Here is a 22,423-nt window from a genome sequence, read left to right as displayed (position 1 = left end):
ACACGAAAGAAAGTGCTTGATGCATGCGGACCAGCTCCATAATCGCCATTCGGATCCCCTCTGTGTCGAGAGCAGCTGAAGCAGTGAGTTAATTTCCGGGATCTCCCCACAGTCGCAATATGGCGATGGCATTAGGTGGAGTTTAAAGTGTATAAAGGTGACTGTGGCAGCCATGGTTGAATTTCAACCTGGAAAGGATCCTCACAAACTGTCCTAATTACCTATTCGAGGTGAGTCACTTTTCAGAGCCCGCTTTTCAGTATATCACTGGGCCTTTGGTAGATACGGGTGGGCTTGTTTGTGCTGGGTGCCGAAATGCAGGTCTTCGGTCTCCCACGCCTTGTTCCCATTTTTTCTTGGCGATGTCTCTAACTACACTGAGATCATCTGGTGCGGTGCACTGTTCTCGAATGACAATCACCGTTGCGCCATTAGCCAACTGGTCAGCTTTCTTGTTCTCCATATTCATAGCATGGCTTTTGATCCATACAAATGATACCTCTGCATTGGTGTTTTGCATCTCTGATACACAAGCAGCTGCTTGATATGGTAAAAGGCAACTCCCTTTGTGCTTACCAACTGAGGGTAGTGTATGCACAGCTGAGAGCGGCCGCGTGGTCTCAGACATCTTGTCACGGTCCGTGCGGCTCCCCCTTTCGGAGGTTTGAGTCCTCCCTTGGGCATGGGTGTGTGTGTGTGTGTGTGTGTGTGTGTGTGTGTGTGTGTGTCGTCCTTAGCGTAAGTTAGTTCAAGTTGATTAAATAGTATGTGGGCTTAGGGACAGATGACCTCAGCAGTTTGGTCCCATAAGACCTTACCACAAAAATTTTTACCGCTGAGAGCGAATCCAGGCGTAGTTGCTATGGTCTTGTATCGTAGCGTCCGTTCAATACTTAGAGTTCGCCCGTGTAAGGTGACGCCTCTTTCAGTAGACGAAATAGTTCATTCTCAATAAAAAGAATGGAGAATTAAAGCGACCGGAGAGGAATGGTCTATACCAGTACAGCATTCTGTCCCAAACGCATATCTGTTCAGAAAATACTCAGTAACCAACGTAAATAGTATTTTTCCAACTGCTTTGTATACAAGGATAGCGAAGAACGTGCTGATGTAGATGGACTAAACGTTGCTTGCGAAGAAACAAGTTTGACAGACTTGCCTTGGTTGGAAATGGTCCGCAAAGTTACACTAGAACAGTAAATTCGATCACTTTTTATGCAGACTACGCACCTCGCGCGTGACAGTCATAGCATCCTTACTAAACCACAACAGACATTGGTTTGTTAAAAACCCATATCAGTCTGAACACACCCTAGCGCCTCTAGACGAAACTAGACCGTTTAGCGTTCTGCACAGGTAGCCCATTCCCCCCCGTTCTTCCCTAGGTGTAACCGACCGAGTCCTCGTATTTTGACCCGTCAGTATACACATACGGGTACCTGCCCATTGTAGGCTTTCTGAGCTACTGTTAAGCATATTGTTTACTCCTGTCTCAGAGTAGTCGAGATTACTGTGTACATCTACACTGAAGCGCCAAACTGGTATAGGCATGCATATTCAAATACGGAGATATGTAAACAGGCAGAATACGGCACTGCAGTCGGCGAGGCTTATATAAGATAACAAGTGTTTGACGCAGTTGCTACAATGACAGGTTATCAAGATTTGAGTGAGTTTGAACGTGGTGTTATAGTAGGTGCATGAGCCATGGGACACAGCATCTCAGAGGTTGCGATGAAGTGGGGATTTTCCCGTACGACCGTTTCACGAGTGTACAATGAATATCAGGAATCCGGTAAAACATCAAATCTCCGACATCAATGCGGCCGGAAAAAGATCCTGCAAGAACGGGACTAATGACGACGGAAGAGAATCGTTCAAGGTGACAGAAGTGCAACCCTTCTGCAAATTGCTGCACATTTCAGTGCTGGGCCATCAACAAGCGTCAGCATGCGAACCATTCAACGAAACATCATCGATATGGGCTTTCAGAGCCGAAGGCCTACTCGTGTACCCTTGATGGTTGTATGACATAAAGCTTTACGCCTCGCCTGGGCCCATCAACACCGACATTGGTCTGTTGATGACCAAAAACATGTTACCTAGTCAGACGAGTCTCGTTTAAAATTGTATCGAGCAGACGGACGTGTACGGGTATGGAGACAACCTCATGAATCCATGGACCCTGCATGTCAGCAGGGTTTCGTTCAAGCTGATGGAGGCTCTGTAATGGTGTGGGGCGTGTGCAGTTGGAGTGATATGGAACCCCTGATAGTCTAGATACGACTATGTAAGCATCCTGTCTGATCACCTGCATTCATTCATGTCCATTGTGCTTTCTGACGGACTTAGGAAATTCCAGCAGGCCATGCTACACGCCATACTTCGAGAACTGCTACAGAGTGGCTTCAGGAACACTCTTCGGAGTTTGAACACTCCTGTTGGCCACCAAAATTCCCAGATGTTAACATTATTCAGCGTATCTGGGATGCCTTGCAACGTGCTGTTCAGAAGAGATCTCCACTCTTTCGTATTCTTACGGATTTATGGACAGCCCTCCAGGATTCATGGTGTCAGTTCCCTCGAGCACTGCTTCAGACTTTAGTCCAGTCCATGCCATGTCATGTTGCGGCACTTCTGTGTGCTCACGGGGGGCCTACACGATATTAGACAGGTGTACTAGTTTCTTTTCTTTGCCTATTCAATGTAGTACCTGGTGGGTATATTCGTTCTGTTGCTCAAATTAGGGTAAGAGTCGTGTTCTTTGAATGATGTTCTGGTACCTGTTGCGCATTGAAATGCCTTCACAAGTGATGTTGATTTATGGATTTAGTAATGGTCGGTGTAACAACGCACTGTGAAGTCGCAAATGTTCTTTGTCAGCACATCTGCCGAGCATTGTAGGTGTTTCAGAATAAATTTTCTGCTGAGGTATTGTCTATGTACTGATAAGGGTGATTCCATTGTTTCGACTGACAGTGGGTTCATCTGGGTGGATCCTAGAGCTGCTATGCACAGCCGCTGAGCTTCGTACTGATACTCGTCAAGTGTCTGTAGCAGCTACCTGGAGACCGTGCCAGACATCACGCTGGCCTAACTTAGGTGAGAGCGCAGCAGTGTGTGACACATGTGCTGACTTCCTAAACTTGCATCACAGGGTTGAAAACTACAGGGTCTGATACTGGTCAGTTATCGCGTGCTTTAGTATCTTCAGGAGGTATATGACTCGTGACAGTATGTCACACACATCTGCAGTGTGTTCTTGCCAAGTGAGTTTACTGCCCACCATGAACCCCCAAAGCTTCACAGTTCCTGCAGTGTTTAGGTATCCTTTGTCACTGAAGTTACATAACAGTGTTTGAGTTTTTTCTTCATTCATTTTCATTTTGTTTATAACGAGCCATTCTTTTGCAGTATCAAACAAGGCCCCTACTTCTTCTAGAGCTTTGCTGGCATCAATCCATTATGAGTACAGAGTTGTGAATTGCAAGTAATGTCCACAAGACCTTAAATCATTTACAAAACGTGGGAATGGGAGGGTACACATTCCCGATCCCCATTGCACGCTAAGTGCCATTAGTGTATGACTCAACAAAGAAATGACCCTTACAGACGAGACTACTGAAACCCTAGTGCTCAGTCATTGAAGTGTTCACTGCAGTGTCCAAGAGTTTTAGGTGCTGTTAAAAAGCAGTGGAGCTCATATAATACTAGGTACAGAAAGCTGGCTAAAATAGCAAAGTATGTTGGAGCATGATTAGATAAATATGAGGACTTTTTATTAGCATCCAGTTCAACTGCTTCCATGGCTCATCCACGGATAAGTTCAGGGAATATACATAAAAGAAGGGGGGGGGGGGGGGTTAAGCCTCTGCTACCACCATCTGTATCCATCTTCCCATTAAATGTTCAGATGGTGAAAACTCACTGGTATTGCTTGGTAATGTTTTAATATACTATAACCATCATCAACTTTCATTAGATTGCATTTGACGACTTTGACACATACATTGCTTCACGCAAGTTTTGGATTAGTTTTTATATGCTCTAAAGACCATTCTTTTGCGAATTCTGTAAATTCCATTATTGGTAATAGTCTGAAATTTGTCCTGCTGTAGCTCACAAATTCCTCTCATCTACTATCACAACTTCAATATATGTTTGATATTTTCTGAGTCCCTGTGCTCTTAGGGTAATGTCCTTGACAAATAATTAAAACATTGTGGGTCTCGAGTTAGATTCCTTTCACTGCTTAAATTCTGAGCAAACATCAACAGCAATGGCAGCGAAAGTCTACCAGCGTAAGGAGTCACCCTCGTTCTACCAACGGCCTTGTCAAAGAGAGTGGAGGAGTGGACAGAAGTTCGGAGCAGTGTCTTGCCATTGGGGGTGGGAATCTGCCCCTAAAGGTGGAAGACTAGCAATGATCAAAGGCATGATAATGCAGAAGGCAATAGAAACCACTACATTAAGGATATATGTGTATCTGGAGGGAGGACATGTGCCCTGTAATTGAAATAAAAGTGTCATGGTGGTCTGTTTGTGGCACAATGTTCTAGATTGGTCCCCTATTAGCATGCACTGGAGGGGCAGCCAAAAGGGGGTGACCATGAGAAAAAGGTTGAATAGCCCATGAAATGGATACATTCTAGGAGTCTGCACGTAAAATATCAGAAATCTTTGTAGGGAAGGAAAGATAGAAAATATGAAAAGAGGTCTGCAAAAGCTCATTCTAAATAGAGTGGGTGTCAGTGAAGTGAAAAGGTAAGAAGGTGAGGATTTCTGATCAGGCAAGTATAGGAAAATATCAACAGCAGTGAAAATTGTGAAACGGGAAACTCAAATACCAACCGGTTTCAGTCTTGTACCATCTTCATGGATAAGGGTTAAAATGGTTTAAGCCACCTCATTACATGCCTTGAGTATCGATATACGACATAGGACTTTTAGAATCAAACATACCAGTACTAATTTAGTATACTAAATTAGTATACAAAATTACTATACAAAATTAGTGTACTAATTTTAGTATATAAATTAGTATTCATATGTTTGATTCTATAAGTCTTGTGTTGTATATTGATATTCATAACACGACACAGGACTTTTAGAGTCAAACATATGGTACAAATACTAAATTAGGATACTAAATACGGCCTATTGCACGCGGGTTTTCAAAATGAGACCCATGAGAAAGACAGGCCGCAGCGCGTACATCACAGCACAGTGACTGCAGATCTTATGAAAGCCACCAGCCGTTTCTGAAGTGGAGCAAGTGGCTATTTTAGAAAAGTTTAATGGTTCTCAACCGCTTGTTTAAATACTGGAAACTCTCGACATCACACGACATTAATACCTTTAGTGGGTACTATTTCATTGAATACTGATTTCTCGTAGGCCCTTCATGGAGCCTAGCGTTGGCGAGGTAAGGCGGACAGGGCACCTAATGTGGCGTCACAAGTTCTTTGAAGGCCCCTATTTACTGTGGGCCCCGATTCAAAGCATGTGATGTCACGCCACTGCGCGGTAGTACACATGCAGTCTTTAGTGAGCCTGCGTGTGAACCATACACTCAAAGAAGCTAAGATCTCCCTTGAAAAGGTCCTTCGCAGTTGGGGTCAAAATGTTGGATTTTAAGGTGATATCCATTTTTTCTATTACGTACTATGCACATGTTCTGTATGATTCCCAGTGTTCACACGGACATCTAAGCAATAATGCATTTCATGCCATACATTATGAAGCAAAGGTGGACGCTGATTTGAGCGCAATATAAATGAGCATTTTGAAATCTGTAATTTTTTCACTAAAGGAGACAGGGTAAACATGGTATTTCAGTTAATCTCAAAAAGAAAACCATGGGTGTTAGATCATGGGATTCAGATAACCAAGAGCTGAACACAAAATCATCATGTCCAGGATGACCGATCCAACAGCATGGAAGATAGTTTTAAAAATGCTCCAGTTTCTGATCCACTATGCTTGCGAAACTATCGAAATTTTGCACTTTCTTACAAATTCTCTAATTTTTGGCGATTTATCGCCTTTCTTCAAATAGTTATAGCTGCCTGGAACCACTATATTTACTTTGAATTATCCTATAAAAATTGGATAAGAATAAACTTGACACCATTGGAAAGAAGAGGATCTAAAATTTAGGTTACCACTGCTAGAACACTCACTGGCAGTATGATGTCCGGTAAGTTTTTAATCGATCGCCTCCTCAACAACGGATAAGCCACAAGGAAAATGAAGACCTGAATCTTTTGTTGCCGCTGAGATCTTCTGATATCTTTCTAAGGATTTTTACTTGTGGGCTTTGTAAAAGAGGCAATTTACATTTCACACACTGGCCAGCCTGCACAACCGTATTACATCTGTGGTGTGTTCATTGTCAGTAACACAAGACATGATGATTCAAGCGCGGGACGAGTTGCTACAGCTTAGATCTTTAGCTTGCAGCAGGGTGGGACCATTATGAACTTTTATAACCTGTGTTTCTATTTGCATATAGATTATTTCATGAAATAAAAATGAGTTAATTGAGTCCATCTATTTGAAGAACCAGTTTGTGGCTTACCTAGCTGCCCTGAATCATTTTTCATAGCTGGCTTAGGTTGGTTGATTTGGGGAAGGGACCAAGAAGTGAAGTCATTGGTCGCACCGGATTAGGAAAGGGCCGGGAAGTAAGTCAGAGAAACCACCCCGGCATTTGCCTGAAATGATTTAGGGAAATCACGGAAAACCTATATCAGATGGCCGGATGCGGGTTTGAACCGTCATCCTCCCGAACATGAGTCCAGTGTGCTATCCACTGCACCACCTCGCTCACTGGTTTAGGATAAGCTTCACATTAAACGTATTTGTTGAGCTCTCACATAGTCCATATACATAAAAAAATCGTGAGCACCAGTTGCTCCAACGGTTCAGTGACTCCAAGGTATACCATGTTGGTCAGAGTCTGTCTAATTATATTTGTAGTGGATTTGAGGTACATTGTGGAGTGTTCAAAGCATATGACTGCATTTTCTTTCAAGGCTATTTGGTGCATAACTTTAGCCTATGCTGTACCTTTGAAGAGTTTCAACATTTTGTTTGTTTTGTTCGAATGTTCTCCATTACAGTTAAATTTTTTTTATATACTAAGGTCCTCACTTGTGTTGTCATCAAGAAATGTATTGTTCAGCATGTATGACACATATAGAAATGAATGCTAATATTTTTTTTCTGAAGAATTCCATTGATTGCATTAAATTGACATTCGCAGTAAGTCTTTTTCTGGGTTGTCACAACCCTTTAACGCAGAAGAACGTTTGGTATGTTTCACTGAGAACGGGCGTTATTTTTGCCTCTGTGTCAACTTTCAAGTCAATACAATACTTTTCTATAGAGGAAGTTACTGTGTATATCTTTGATGCACCCATTTGTGGCAATAAATCACTGTGGCACTTGAGTGACGGTTGGAGTTGTGTTCTCTGGTGCCACTGTTATGACACCTCATGGAATAATGACTCTTATTCCTATAGGCTGTGGCACATCATCCTTGTTGATGGGCACTGGCTTGAATGTGGATTGCCACAGCATCTTCCGCAGTTTTGCTGTGGTCTGTATACGAGTCTAAATTGTTAACATCTAATTTCTTAGGCTTCCATTGGCAATGACAATTGAAATGGAATAATTTTGCTTATTATGTGTTTTAGTGTTTAATAATGATGTGAAGTAACACCCAAAATGATTTTTTCAGTTGAACTCTAAGTTTTTGGAATTTCTGAAAGAAGAATCTGTTCCTTTTGTTGTGTCTAGACATCATCCAGATCACTTCTATTTTCTCTCTTTTTTTTTAAATTCTGATGGAGTTTGAGTCATCTATGATTTCACTTGATCACATTGTTTCATAAGAATAACTGCAGTGTTAGCCTCTCCCCAATGTTATTCCATCTGTATATTGAGCAAGCAGTAAAGGAAACAAAAGAAAAATTCGGAGTAGGTATTAAAATCCATGGAGAAGAAATAAAAACTTTGAGGTTCGCCGATGACATTGTAATTATGTCAGAGACAGCAAAGGACTTGGAAGAGCAGTTGAATGGAATGGACAGTGTCTTGAGAGGAGGATATAAGATGAACATCAACAAAAGCAAAACGAGGATAATGGAATGTAGTCGAATTAAGTCGGGTGATGCTGAGGGAATTAGATTAGGAAATGAGACACTTAAAGTAGTAAAGGAGTTTTGCTATTTGGGGAGCAAAATAACTGATGATGGTCGAAGTAGAGAGGATATAAAATGTAGACTGGCAATGGCAAGGAAAGCATTTCTGAAGAAGAGAAATTTGTTAACATAGATTACGGATTTAAGTGTCAGGAAGTCATTTCTGAAAGTATTTGTATGGAGTGTAGCCATGTATGGAAGTGAAACATGGACAATAAATAGTTTGGACAAGAAGAGAATAGAAGCTTTCGAAATGTGGTGCTACAGAAGAATGCTGAAGATTAGATGGGTTGATCACATAACTAATGAGGAAGTATTGAATAGGATTGGGGAGAAGAGAAGTTTGTGGCACAACTTGACCAGAAGAAGGGATTGGTTGATAGGACATATTCTGAGGCATCAAGGGATCACCAATTTAGTATTGGAGGGCAGCATGGAGAGTAAAAATCATAGAGGGAGACCAAGAGAAGAATACACTAAGCAGATTCAGAAGGATGTAGGTTGCAGTAGGTACTGGGAGATGAAGAAGCTTACACAGGATAGAGTAGCATGGAGAGCTACATCAAACCAGTCCTAGGACTGAAGACCACAACAACAACAACAACAACAACAACAACTACTGCAGTGTTAAGTCACTATGTAGTTAAAGTGCTTCAGTGTGTAGTCATTTTTATCTTACGAATGTCTTAACATTTCTGCCGCCATTCATTGCACAAAATTCAAAATACCGGCAAGGGCACAAAACATAGTAATTACTTCATCTGTGCATCCTCCCTCCCACAGAAATCGTTTCCTGAACATCAGTAGCGTTTAGATTACTTTTCTTTACAGAATGTAATGGTTGTCGAATGTTTTTACTGCTTGTACTTTTTTCTTCTCTTTGCATTGTTCTTCTGATAAGTGGCCCCCAAAATTGTGCATTATTATTGATCATCTGTAGATAAGATTGAAGGCTGTGCAATACATTGACGGGTCTACTGAAATCTGATCTGTATTGAGCAAACTGCTTGATTATGTAATCTCTGACTCATATCGTATATCTTTGTCAGCTCAGACTCATATACAAAACTGTGTATTTTGCATGAGTCTTTGTGTTCTGAAGAGTATATGTCTTCAGAATTAATGGAAAGCATATTAATTTGAGAATTATTGGAAGTATGTAGGCGTTTGCCACCATTATGGCGAGTGAACATTAAAACGGTGGAAGTGGTCAAAACAACCCCTGTCATACTTTTTCCCTTCATTGTCGTATTCAGTTTATTCACTTTGTTAATGAAATCATATGAATTTTCCAAATTTTTCTCCTCTTTGCGAAGATGTATTAGTATTTACAAAATATTTACATTTTCTTCAACGTTGCATTCACCTAAAACAGCGGAAGTGGTCAGTTTCACCGCACTGTAATTTACCTTCTGAATATATTTGAATTATCCAACAATGATGTGGCAACAGTCAGCAGTCATGCATGCTGGTCAGTTTTGCAACTTGACACAAGTAAATTCCAATTGACCACAGTTTGTCATGTCATTCAGGTAATAGTCTTTGTCCATTAACACGTTTTCGAACATGTATCATCAGCATTGACTTTCTGAAGAAATGTTACATCTCTTAGAGAATTCTGAAGATGAATAGGAAACTGACTTCACTGATGAAGATGATGATTATGACCTGAGACAAGTGAATATGAAGACACTGTGAACAAGGAGTGATTAGTGGAAGAAGATTCATATGCTGGTCTACGTCAGTCATCACCTCTTTCATCACAGGAGGCAGAGTTGGATGCATCTACAAAGATGATTGCAAGGGGTGGAACCGCGTGGGAGAATGGAAATTATTCATCTTCTTGAAAGCGGTCAGCAGTGAATGTTCTGAAGGAGAGAGGAGGTCCCACTGCTTATGCTTGCCAACGAGTTGACAGCTCTGTCATCAGTGCCTTCCGTCTTATTTTTGATGGAGCCATGCTGCGTCTCATGTAGAAATAACAAAGAATCAAATTCTCAAAAAGCACTAAAAAACAATGACTGGACTGTGTCTCTTGAGGAACTGGAGAAACTGATACCCATCATGTATGTGCAGGGTGTATTGTGCACAAAAGCTAAGTCTCTCGTTGATCTCTGGTCACACTCTTGGGGGGCCTACTTTTATCAAGGACATTATGCCAAGGGATAGATTTCAGGAGCTTTTCAGATTTCTGTTTCGATGAAAAAGCAACCCGAGCTGAATGCCTGGTAACAAACAAATTTGCTCTTGGATTTAAAATTTGGGGAAGTTTTTACTGTACTGGAGAAAATATAACCATTGACAAGCAACTGTTACCAAGCAAAACAAGATGTTGGTTCACTCAATCCATGTCCAATAAACCAGACAAATATGATCTCAAATTCTGCTTGGCTGTCAACGTAATGGCAAAGTATATATGTTCTGCCTACCCATTCCTTGACAAACAGGACGCGCATGGACAGAAACAAAGACTTGAATAGCATGTCATTCTGCATCTCATGGATCCATTTGTAAATCAAGGAAGAAATGTGATGACAACTTCTTTATGTCTGTTCAACTTGCTAAGAAACTCAAAGAAAAGAAAACCTCATTAGTTGGTACAATGAAAAAGGTCCATCGTGAAATCCCGAATGAAGTGAGGAAGCCCGATGTTGAAATACACTCCACCACCTTCAGGGGCGCTTCTAGAAGTCGAAGGGTGTGGGGGCTAAATGGGGGGGGGGGGGGGGGGTGGGGGGGGGGGAGGGGAAGGTTTGGGGGAATAGAATATTGCTTAACAAAAGAAGAGTTGGGATCCTTCACCCACAAATTGGTAAAATTTGATGTTACTTAAAGTAGTTTTTGGTAACTGTTTGGGAGTTCAGGGTAAAAAATGTGCATTAATAAACAGTAAGATGCCCCATTTTGAGTTAAATGATATGTATTGGTTTAGATAGTAAGCTATTTGCCGCTCTTATTCTGTTGTTAAAATGTGTTTGAAATGCATTGTAACCTATGTTGCTACATAATTATTAAAAAATGATTGAACCTGTTGGAGTAATATATTCGCTGATTTCTGAAGTCATTTTGTCGAGTGTAATATGATTTTCATTGGGGGGGGGGGGGGGGGGCGCTATAGCTCCCATAGCTCCCCCCCCCCCCTCCCCTTGCCACCTCCCGCTGACCACCATTCTGCACCATAGTGGCAACATGGATTGCACCACGACTGTATACCAAGGAAAGAAGAATAAAAATGTTGTTCTTCTGAGTACATTGCCTGCTAGAGTAGCAATAAGCAAAAAACCAAAGAATAAACCTGAAACCATAACATTCTACAATGCAACAAAATATGAGATTGACGTGATTGATGACATGACTCATAAATATACTACAAAGGTTGTATGCAGGAAATGGCCATTGCATGTCTTCTACAACATCTCGGACATGGCAACAATAAATGCATGGATCATCTACAACATCGTAATGAACAAGAAAATGAAAAGGAAGTAGTTCATACTTCCACTGGGCAATGAACTCAAGCAAACAAAAGGGCAAGAACATCAGGCAAAGCAAGAGGATACGGGACTGAAATCAGCTAGAAAAGCGGAGAAAGTGCCAAATGAATCCCCGCAAAGGCAACAAGACCAGGTAAAACTGTGTAATATGCCACAAAGGTAATGTGCGCATAAAACAGAAATCATCTGTACTATGTGCATCTTGCAGATTCCAGTGACATGAGTGAAAAATAATAAAAAGCCATGTGTAGGACACATATGAGAGTAATATGAATGACATATACTAAATGTGTCTAGGAGATTACACACACAAATAGGCGATAGATGAAAATCTACAGTATAGGAAACTTGTTGGCATAAGCAACAATAAATTTGTAAGGTATTATGTTGTTGAAATTTAAGTAATTATTAATTATTATAATTGTGATTACTACAAAAAAGATATGGATTAACAAACACTAAAACAAAGTGCTTGTTTAGTTCAAATATGAAAATATTTTATGTGGGATCAAAATGATCCTTTCTGCCATTTTAGGATTGTCAGAAACTCCGCCGTTCTAGTGTTAAATGAAATGAGTATAGTAATCACTAAAAGAAAACAAAGCAATATGATCAGTTGTGGAAATTAATCTACTCAGAAGGAGATAAGCTTCGTTTAGCTAAGAATCTAAAATCATTGTGGACACATTATGAGAAAGAACTTAAAAGAACTACTTGTGTGTCGAAAAGTGGAGCTGGTACTGATGAGCCACTGGAGCCAACGGTATGTTACTTCGATGCCATGAACTTTTTTAGTTCTGTTTACATAAAAATGTGTTAATTCTTGTTTTTAAAACTGTATCTAAATAAATAAATATTACTCAGGTATAATCAGAACTATATGTGCAAGCATTTCCAAAAGTACAAAGCAAATTAGCGAGAACCGAACCTCAAAGTTCCAATAATCATTTGGCTCAGTGATCCTCGAGTCACTTAGTAGATTTCCATGCATCAATCTTCACCTCGTATTGTACAAATCCCAAACACATCTATGCTTCCTCTTTACATTACACGATCGCAAAACCAGCCCAAGAGCCACGTAACAGCTGGGGTCCGAAGCTGCCACATTTGTGCGTCCATAATCTGACACTAATATTCCACAATATAGATTTGCTATTTGTAGCATGCTGTCAATATATTGCATGATATTGCTGCCCGATGTTGTTGACAGTCTAGGGACCATTTTAGCCCCAGTGTCAGAAATACATCTTCGGCTTGCGAACCCATACAGACATTAATGAAATTGTCTGTTGAGCTTTTGGCTATTAATTCAGTTATGAAGCTTCTCGAAATTGAAATCATGAGATCCAGCGACACTGTTCTATTACCAGTACATGACAAACAAGAAATGGTTCAGGTCATTGCCAAACTCCGTCTTCCATTTAAGTAGACCTATACAAAATTTGTGCAAGTAGAGTAATTTTCTAGCCTTGATTATTGTTGGATTTAAATTTCTTCATCTTTTTCTTCTACTATTATTGTCACTCATCATATGTATGATGCACTCGAGAAGGAGTATTTGATGAAGACTAAACAGACTCGCAAACTTCTTGTTAGGCTCTGTTTCAACTGTTTCCAAAGACCAACCACAGTTCAAGTCAATGAACAAATACACATATGGCACATAAGGTAATTCAAAGTATACAGTATATCGAAAGGATAATGGGAAACTGAGGTGGTTGTGTTCTTCACAATATGTAAGTAAGTCAAATCCATCAAGACAGAAATTGAAGCTACATCCAAGATTGTTTAGGTGAGACTCAGTATCAATGGTGGGTATATGTCGACCACCAGACCCACTCCCAGGTGTAATCAAAAGCTTTAGAAAAACCTCATCTCGCTACTATGCATGATCACAGTTTTTCTGTCATCATTAGACAAGACCTCACTCATCCAACAACTGATTAGTTTATGTGCCACACTGGGAAAGAAGATGGGTTCATGCTTAATGCTGGCTTATGTTTTATCGGGGAAGAAAAAGGTGCACATAGTCATTCTGAGATGAAAGCCAAACACTACAAAGAATGGATTAGAAGCATTCTCTTAAAATTACCAAACAGATTTGTGATGGTTTTAGATCAAGCTCTGTATCACACAATGACAAATCTAATAACAGTATCATGAAATCCACCTACGAATCAGAGACAGGATGCTATTAATGAATGGATGGAAAGCAATAATGCAGTGCTTCCATCTAATGGCACATCATTTGAGGAACTGACAGAAACTGTTCTACTGGAATATGTGCAGCTGCCCTTTAGGTCACAAGAATACCTTTTGAAGAGTGTATTGCACTGTCAACAAGGAAATCAAAGCTGTGTGATTGCCTGTGGCAAACTGCGATTTCATCAACACTGAAGCTATAAGGGCATTTGATAAGAAGAAGATAGCAAAGGAAAACATGAATTTTAAGGTAAATGATACTTTACAGTTGTATCACTGTGCTCCGGTTTCTCCAAAGTGTCTGGAGAGTTCAGTGAGTCATGCACACAAACCTGAAAACAGTTGTGCTGAAAGAGCTCACTGTCTTGACATAGCAATAAAAATATTGCAGATCCAAGTAGAGGATTGCAACAGCAGCAGCAAAACCTCAGCCAACAGCAAAAGTGATGAAGATAGTTAACTTTTGTTTCATTCATCATTCATTCCTGCAAAATTTATTCTAGCTAACCGATTTTTCTTTTACTGTTAAAATGTGTAATATATTGCATTGTTCATTTATTGAGCATTCATTTGCAGTTAAATGTATTAAGGCCAATTCACATTGGACATCATGTCCAAACATTCTGCAATGCATTTCAAATGGAGGCATCCACATGGGCCATCACTTCACAGCACCACGCCACCATTATTTCTCAGGAAGAAAGTTTTGGTGGGGCCTACAAGAAATAAGGGCTGTGCAAAGAATTTGTGACATCACACAGTCATCTTGCCTGCCATATTTCGTAAACACTCAGCTCCATGCAGGACCCATGGGAAATCAGTATGTCACTGAAAAGGTACCCACTAAAGGTCTTAAATTTATTGTGTGCTGTCAAGAGCTTGCATGCATTTAAACATGTAGCTAAGAATTATTAAACTTGTCTGAAATAGTTACTTGCTCCCTGCCAAGCACAGCTGCTGGCACTCATAAGATGTGTACAGTGTGTTTTTTTTTCTACACTCCACAGCCAGTATTTCTCATGGGCTTCAAGTTTTGACAGTTGGCACTATCAACCACCGATGATCATGTTACTTCCAAACTCCTTTCCTCCTGATACACAGCCATACACTCATCCCCATAGTTCAGTGATGCCTATCCTGCCTTAGTCATTATCACCCATACTAAGAAGGGAAAAGGGACACTAGCGCAACTTGTTTTCTTCTCACCGAGAAACTGTCTGGTCTTGTTGTGAACTCAGCCAGCCACGGCAACCACAGGTACCTTTGGTGACCACCTCCTATCAGTGCTCTGCACTCTGGAGGGTAAGGGTGCTGGGGGTACTCTGCAGGGACCATACAATTGATGGTGTAAAATATTAGATTACTAGACTCCGCAGCAGCAAGTTTAGCCTGCAGCAGGAAGAATATCTTTAATTAGTTCAGCTTGTTGTGAAGAACCGTGTCATGCAAACACATTTGATTGTACATCCTGTTTAGTAATATAGTGTGTGTTAATTGCATTTATTGGTGTTCTGCCTCTCCCTGCAACCATTCACAGCTGGAATGCCCACAGATATAATGTAAAAAAAGATCTGACTTTTTTGAGGATGTCCACACTGAAACTAGTATCAATGACTATAATGTAGATGAAGCAACAATGATTCCCAAAGTATGAGCAAGTAAAACAGGGAGAAACATTTATCTGTTCTGTAAATTAGATAAACAGGAAGTAGAATCAGGTCTCAAGAAGAAACTTCAAGTGTTTGGTTCAGGGCAGGAGAATGTGCAGGAATGGTGGCTCAAGTTTAGATGAATAGTTAACCAAGAACTGAATAGTCTAACAGGTCATAATGGGTGGAACCTTATATGATGCCATACTGTCACAGTATAGAAACTTCTAAAGAAGCACTGAGTACTGCACCTTGGGTGTAAAACATGACAACAGATAAGCAGATGCTGAAGGAAATGCAGTTGGTTGCAAAGAGGGTTATGCGTGAAGCCTTCAATGACTACTGTAGCAAATTCTAATCAAAATATCCATACTGAAACTAAAGAAATTCTGATCATATGTAAAAGCTGTTTGTAACATTAAAGAGTGTTGAGAACCATGTGTATAGCACAGGAATTGAGGGTAGCAAATCAAAAGCACAAATGCCAAACTTCATCTTCAAATGTGTCTTTACGAAGCAGAATGTAAGAGTACTCTCAGATCAGTTCCTGCACCATTGCAAAGTTGAGTGATGTAGATTTCACACCATTGCAAAGAAGAATGATATAGATATTATGGTCATTGGCTCTGATAAATTAAAAATGAGCAAGGTTCTAGAACTCTGGAATACTTGTTAGATTCTATACAGAATTTGGAGTTATTTTAGCACTTCTTTTACCTACAACCACATCAGTACTCCACAAGCCAACTGACACTGTGTGCAGAGGGTACTTCTGGTACCATTACCTGATCCCCTCTTAACTGTTTCAATTGCAAATGGTGCATGGGAAGAATGATTGTAGGTAGGCCTCTGTATTAGCTCTGATTTCTCAAATTTTTTCATCAAGATAATTCAACCATAATTACATCATAGAGCCCTGCACCCAGTGGTTGGAAGAAAACAAAGATCTACAAGATTTACCGAAATTGTTCACAAAATTACAGTGCAATATTAGTGATATACATCTGTTGTAGAATCTTAGAACATTTACCGATCTCAAATGTAATGAGGTATCTCATGTAAAAGCCAACTCCCTCTTGTCTCACATGACATACTTTATGGACCAAGTCAGTAAAGTAAATGGCATATTTCTGACTTCTGAAAAATCTTGTTACACAGAACCACACTAATGCTTATTAACAAAAGTAAGATCATATGAGAAATCAAACGACATTGATGACTGGATTGAGGATTTCTTTCTAATGCATGTTATTTTGGATGGGGAGTAATTGACAGATGAAGTATCTTCAGATGTGCTCCAGGGAAGTTTTTTGGGATCTTTGCTGTCCATGCTGTATGTTAGGAATGTGGCAGATGATATTACTAGCATTCCCAGACTTTTTGCATGTGATAAAACTATCTATAATGAAGATCTGTCTGAAGAAAATCTGCACCAATGCTCAGCCACATCTTGATAAGAATTTGAAGTGCTATGAAGATTGGAAGCTTGGTTTAAATGCCCAAAAATATAAAACTGTGCACTTCACAAAACAGAGAAACATAGATGTTCCAGAGGGAGGGTTTAGGCTCAGTCGTAGTTAGCAGGTGGCAGACTTCAGTTCCTTAGTGGGACACTGCAAAACACACAGTTAGTCTACAAGGGAGAATGTTTACAAAACAAATAAAAGAATAGAGGTCAAACAACTGCATATAGATAACATGCTTTGAATAACTTCTGTTTCATTTACTATCTTATAATGTAATATAGTTTTTTATATTTGTAAGAATAAAAATTATCTTTAAAATAACAAATGTAAGTTTTTGTATTCTGAAATTCCAGGTTCCCAGGTCAGTTAAATGCTGATCTTCGCAAGCTTGCAGTAAATATGGTACCATTTCCTCGCTTACATTTTTTCATGCCCGGATTTGCTCCTTTGACGTCACGTGGGTCTCAGCAGTACAGAGCTTTAACTGTACCAGAACTCACACAGCAGATGTTTGATGCAAAAAATATGATGACAGCTTGTGACCCCAGACATGGCCGATATCTCACTGTGGCAGCCATTTTCAGAGGGCGTATGTCTATGAAAGAGGTGAAGTTTATTTGTTTAAAGAAATAACTCAGTCTTACTGCAGCATGTGTGTGTGTGTGTGTGTGTGTGTGTGTGTGTGTGTGTGTGTGTAGTATTTTTCTCTAACAGTTGGTCAACAGCAAGGTATCTGTCACTTGTGGAATGCTATCTGCTTATTCCAAGATTAACAGCATGTTTTTTGTTAACTTTAAGATTTTTAATATGTGAGTACTGTAGAAAATATAGTATTTACTGTACTGCATTTTGCAGCTTAAAAATGCTGTGAAAATTAGATAAACTGAGTTGAGTTTGTAACTTTCATAATGGTACATTTTCCGTCTTTCACAGATTTGAGTTATTGACTAATTTATTTTATTTGTAGCGTTTTTTGCATGGAACCACCAACTGACAACTTTCGCAAATACCTTGGCAATTTTTTACAAGTTTTGTGTGAACAAAGAGTAAATACAGTTTATATTTGTCTAAGTGATTACATATACACAATACAAATAATAGAATACTTAATAAGGACACAAAATTGGGTCATCATCATCATCATCTTGGACAGTTTCCAGCCTCTGGCCAGGTCTGTATGGGACATAGGCCTCTCCAACATCTTCTGTCTTGCCACCATCTCTCCATCTTCACATTGGTCCAGTCTTCTGCTTTCTTCTGGATGCATTCCTCTACTCCTTTCAGCCATCTGTCTCTTGGTCTTCCTCTTGGTCCCTTTCCTTCCAGTTTCATCTCTTGTATCCTCCTGGGTATCCTCATCCATCCTCTTAACATGTCCATACCATTTCAGCCTTGATTTCCCTGTCCTCTCCTATAATGGTTCCACCTTCATTAACTCTCTGATCCTATCATTTCTTAACCTGTCTATCCTTGTCACTCCAGTACAGTTTCTCAAGAATTTTATCTCACTATCTTGTACTTTGCTTTTCTCTCTTCCTTTCATAACCAAGGTTTCTGATGCATATGTCAGGATTGGGACATATTATGACTGGTATATAGCCTTTTTACTGATTTGGGGTACATCCTTGCTCCATAACAGGCTTCTGACACTCTTCCAAAATGCTTCTTCTTTTCTCCCCTGCTCATTTATTTCTCTGTTGTTTTTTTCCATCTTCCTGTATCAGGCTTCCTAGGTACTTGAAACTCGCTACTCCTCAATCGTTCCTCACCAATTGTTAATACCATTGTTTCTCTCTCCTTTTTTCTTGTTGTGATAATCATCTCACTCTTACTTATACTAAATTTCATCCCATATTCTTGTACTGTTCATTCCGATATGTCCAACTGCTCTTGTAATTTCTTCTCCTTATTCCCCCACATCATCAGATCATCTGTAGACACCATAGCTTTCATATTCCTTTCACCAATTACTTGTGCTACTGTACTCATTATATCATCCATCACTACAATGAAGAGTAATGGTGAAAGTGCACTTCCCTGTCTCAAGCCATTCTTCTGTTCACTCGAAGCTGATCTCTCTCCTCCTGCTTTCACACAGCTCACACTTCCATGGCACATTTCCCTTATCCTCCAAGTAATGTTTTGCTACTCCCCTGTTCTCCAAGGCTTCCACACTTTGCTTCTACATACACTATCATACACTTTTCATTGTCCAGGAAGGTCATTAGTAGATCTATTCCATATTTATGTTGCTGTTCCTGCAGTTGTCTTACAGCAAAAATTAGATCCACCGTGGACCTCCCTGTTCTGAAGCCAAGTTGCTCTTCTCTCATTCTTCCTTCTAATTTTGCCTGAATTCGTGCTTCCAAAAATTTTCTCAAAAATCTTTGCACAACGTCTCATCAATGTTATCCCCCGATAATTCTTGCACTCTTTTCTACTTCCCTTCTTAAAGATCAGGACAATTATTCCCTTCTTCCAGTCTTCTGGGATCAGCTTCTGTCTCCACACAATTTTCATTACTCGATATAGCCATTGTATCCCCACCTCTCCTGCTGCTCTTACCATCTCTACACTTAGCTCATCCAGAACTGGTGACTTTTCTCCCTTCATCTTGCCCAATGCCTCTTCCACTTCTCCCCATGTAAGGTCTTTTTCAATTTACTGTTCCTCCTCTATTTTCTCCTCAGCTTGTTCCTCCTCATCCAGGTCTTCATTTTGGGTTCAGGAGCTCTTCAAAATACTCCTTCCACATATTCTTGAGTTCCTCCTTATTCTCTACATCTTGTCCACTTTTGTTCACCATTTGAGCATAATCTGTCGTACAGTTCTTCCTCTTACTTTTAATCATCCCATATAACACCTTTATTGAACCTTCACTTCCTCCTCCTTCATTCTGATCTACTGTTCCATCCACTTTCTTCTTTCCTCCACCACCACTCTTTTTGCTTCTTTCTTGCTTGCCTAATATTCTTCTCTTGTCTCTGCCGTTCTCTTCCAGAACCATACCATAAAGGCTCTATTCTTCTTCTGTACTATATCCTTTGTTTTATCATTCCATCAGGGTGTTTCTTTCCATCTCTTTTTGTTGCTTCTCCTCCAACATATTGCTTCCGTTGAACTTACTAATGTTCCCTTGAATCCACCCCATTCCTCTTCTATCATTTTTGGTTCATCCTTTGGAATGCTTTTCTTTACTATTTGTAGGTATGTAGCTGGCATTCTTCCTCCTTCAACTTCCATACCTTTATATGTCTTTCCTGGTTTTCTGTCCCTTTATTATCCTTAGTCCCTCTCAGGTTCATTACCAGCAAACGGTGGTCACTATCCAAGGCCTCCCTTAATGTCAATGATGTTCCTATTCATCTCACTGTTGTACAGGAAGTAGTCAACTGTCAACTTTCTGTTTAAGTCTTAACTGTACCAGGTAATCTTGTGGCTCTGTCTTTTCCTGAACCAAGAGTTCCCAACCAGCAAGCCATTCCTTTGACAGAACTCCAATAGTCTTTCACCTTCCTCATTTCGGTAGCCCCAACCCTCTGGTCCAAGCACACTTCCGCAGCCTTGTCTTTCTCTTCTAACGTGTGTGTTTAAGTCTCCCATTATTATCGTCTTCTTCGTTCCCATCTGCTTCTGCATTTCCTCTTCAAACTCTTGCTTCCCCTCAGAAGTGCAACCCACCTGTGGCGCAAACACTTGTATTACCTCTATGGTCATCTCCTTGATTGATATTTTGGTCTTCATCATCCTATCACTTATTCTCTTCACTTCTTCTTTAATTCATCTCTTACTACTATTCCAACTTCATTTCTCCTTCTCTCCTCATTTCCACTCCAGTACAGTCGGTAGCCTCTCCTCAATTCTCTCCTTCCTTCTCCTTTCCATCTTGTTTTAGCTAACCCCAATAGGTCTAACTTCCTTCTTTCCATCATGTTTATCAGCTCTTCCACCTTTACGGTCTATGTATGTATATTTAATGTTGCAATCTTAGTCTTGTTTGTAGCCAGTTTGTCGTCAATTAAATCCATCCTTTCTGAGGCCCGTTCTATTTTTGAAAGCAGAACTCGTAATCCACTACTGGCTTGCTGGGCCTATCGTAGCTTACACAGTCTCCACTGTACCTCGCTCCTACAGGCAATCCCCTACTTCATACAGTTGCCCATCTCTCACGACTTGGACGAGGCGTTGGGCTTGTGGGAGACACAAAATTGGGTATTAGATCATAATTTTTACAGATATTATGATTTTACAGAGCAAAATACAAAAAAAATCACTTTAGGTTGATATTAATATTCATTCAAAGAGTATAAGCACTTATTAAAAAGCGATTTTTTTTTTCAGTTTGAAGTTGAGCGTATTCGCTTTGTGACACCTTATAGAGCATGGCAGTTTCTTGTATATATGTAGCATACCATGTACAGCAATCTTTCTTTCTCGTATTGTAGACATACATATTGGAAGACTTCATTGTTTTGTGTGTCACAAAAAAAGGTAATATTAATTTGTTTAGATTCAATGAGTAAACTGTGAGGTATCTATGATGTACAGAGATTGCCCTGTGGCAGTCTCTATATCCCAGTCCAAAGATAAATCTGGTTGCTCTTTCCTGCTTCTTTTCATATGTATGCTATCAGCACAGCCTCATATCTCTATCTAATAATTAATCAGTACAAAAACTGACCCGTAATAAAGTGTTTTTAATGTCTGATCAGAGACTACTTCTGACAACTGTCTAATTAGATGTTGTGAACTACTGATTTTATTACATGTAAAACTGATACGGTTTTCATCTAGGTATACAGGGTGAAGCGAAATTTGTACACTCGGGCTTCACAGCATGATTCCTCACATGCCAGCTATAAAAAAATGTCTGCTACAAAATTTCATCCAGCGAGTACATCGGGCAGAAAAAGGATGTTAAATAGTGGCAGTCGGGCAACACTGTAATCACATGTATGGTAACTACTGCTGTCAGCAGATGTTGCTGGAGTAGCACAGTCTGTGCAGTCAATAGCATTTTGAGTTAGCATGCAGGGGGTGGAGGATTCGATCCTGGCTTAGGGCGCTCTTTTTTTTATTTGCTAATTTCATTCTGTAATATACGGTATTTCTTAGATTACATGTATCCTAAATTCACAATATTTCGTAACGCTGAATATAACAAATACATGGTTAGACAAATAAGAAATAGGCAGTTAAAACAAATGACCTATCATAGGACAGACTAACTACAAAAACAATATCGATTTGGAGATGCTAAAGATGATAGCACAGTACAATAACACAACATCTACCTGTCATTTATACTACATCTAATATGAATGCTCAGATATCACACATTTCCAACCAGTGACAATAATAGTGTCCATATTAACCCATTAGCGCCGTGCGTTGCCATATGGCAA

The 22,423-nt window shown here is 39.9% G+C and overlaps 1 protein-coding gene across 1 annotated transcript in view; it reads left to right on the top strand.

Moving 5' to 3' along the window:
* The window catches only part of LOC124616751 (tubulin beta chain), a 64,521-nt gene that overhangs the window by 31,164 nt on the left and 10,934 nt on the right, over positions 1 to 22,423 (top strand). The window contains exon 5 of the mRNA XM_047145121.1: positions 17,372 to 17,624. Within this exon, the coding sequence (XP_047001077.1) occupies positions 17,372 to 17,624 (253 nt within the window). The remainder of the gene's footprint in view (positions 1 to 17,371; positions 17,625 to 22,423) is intronic.

Source organism: Schistocerca americana, chromosome 5 (genome assembly GCF_021461395.2).
Source record: "Schistocerca americana isolate TAMUIC-IGC-003095 chromosome 5, iqSchAmer2.1, whole genome shotgun sequence".
In the NCBI taxonomy this organism is placed as follows: Eukaryota; Metazoa; Arthropoda; class Insecta; order Orthoptera; family Acrididae; genus Schistocerca; species Schistocerca americana.
This window is presented reverse-complemented; position numbering and strand designations above follow the sequence as displayed.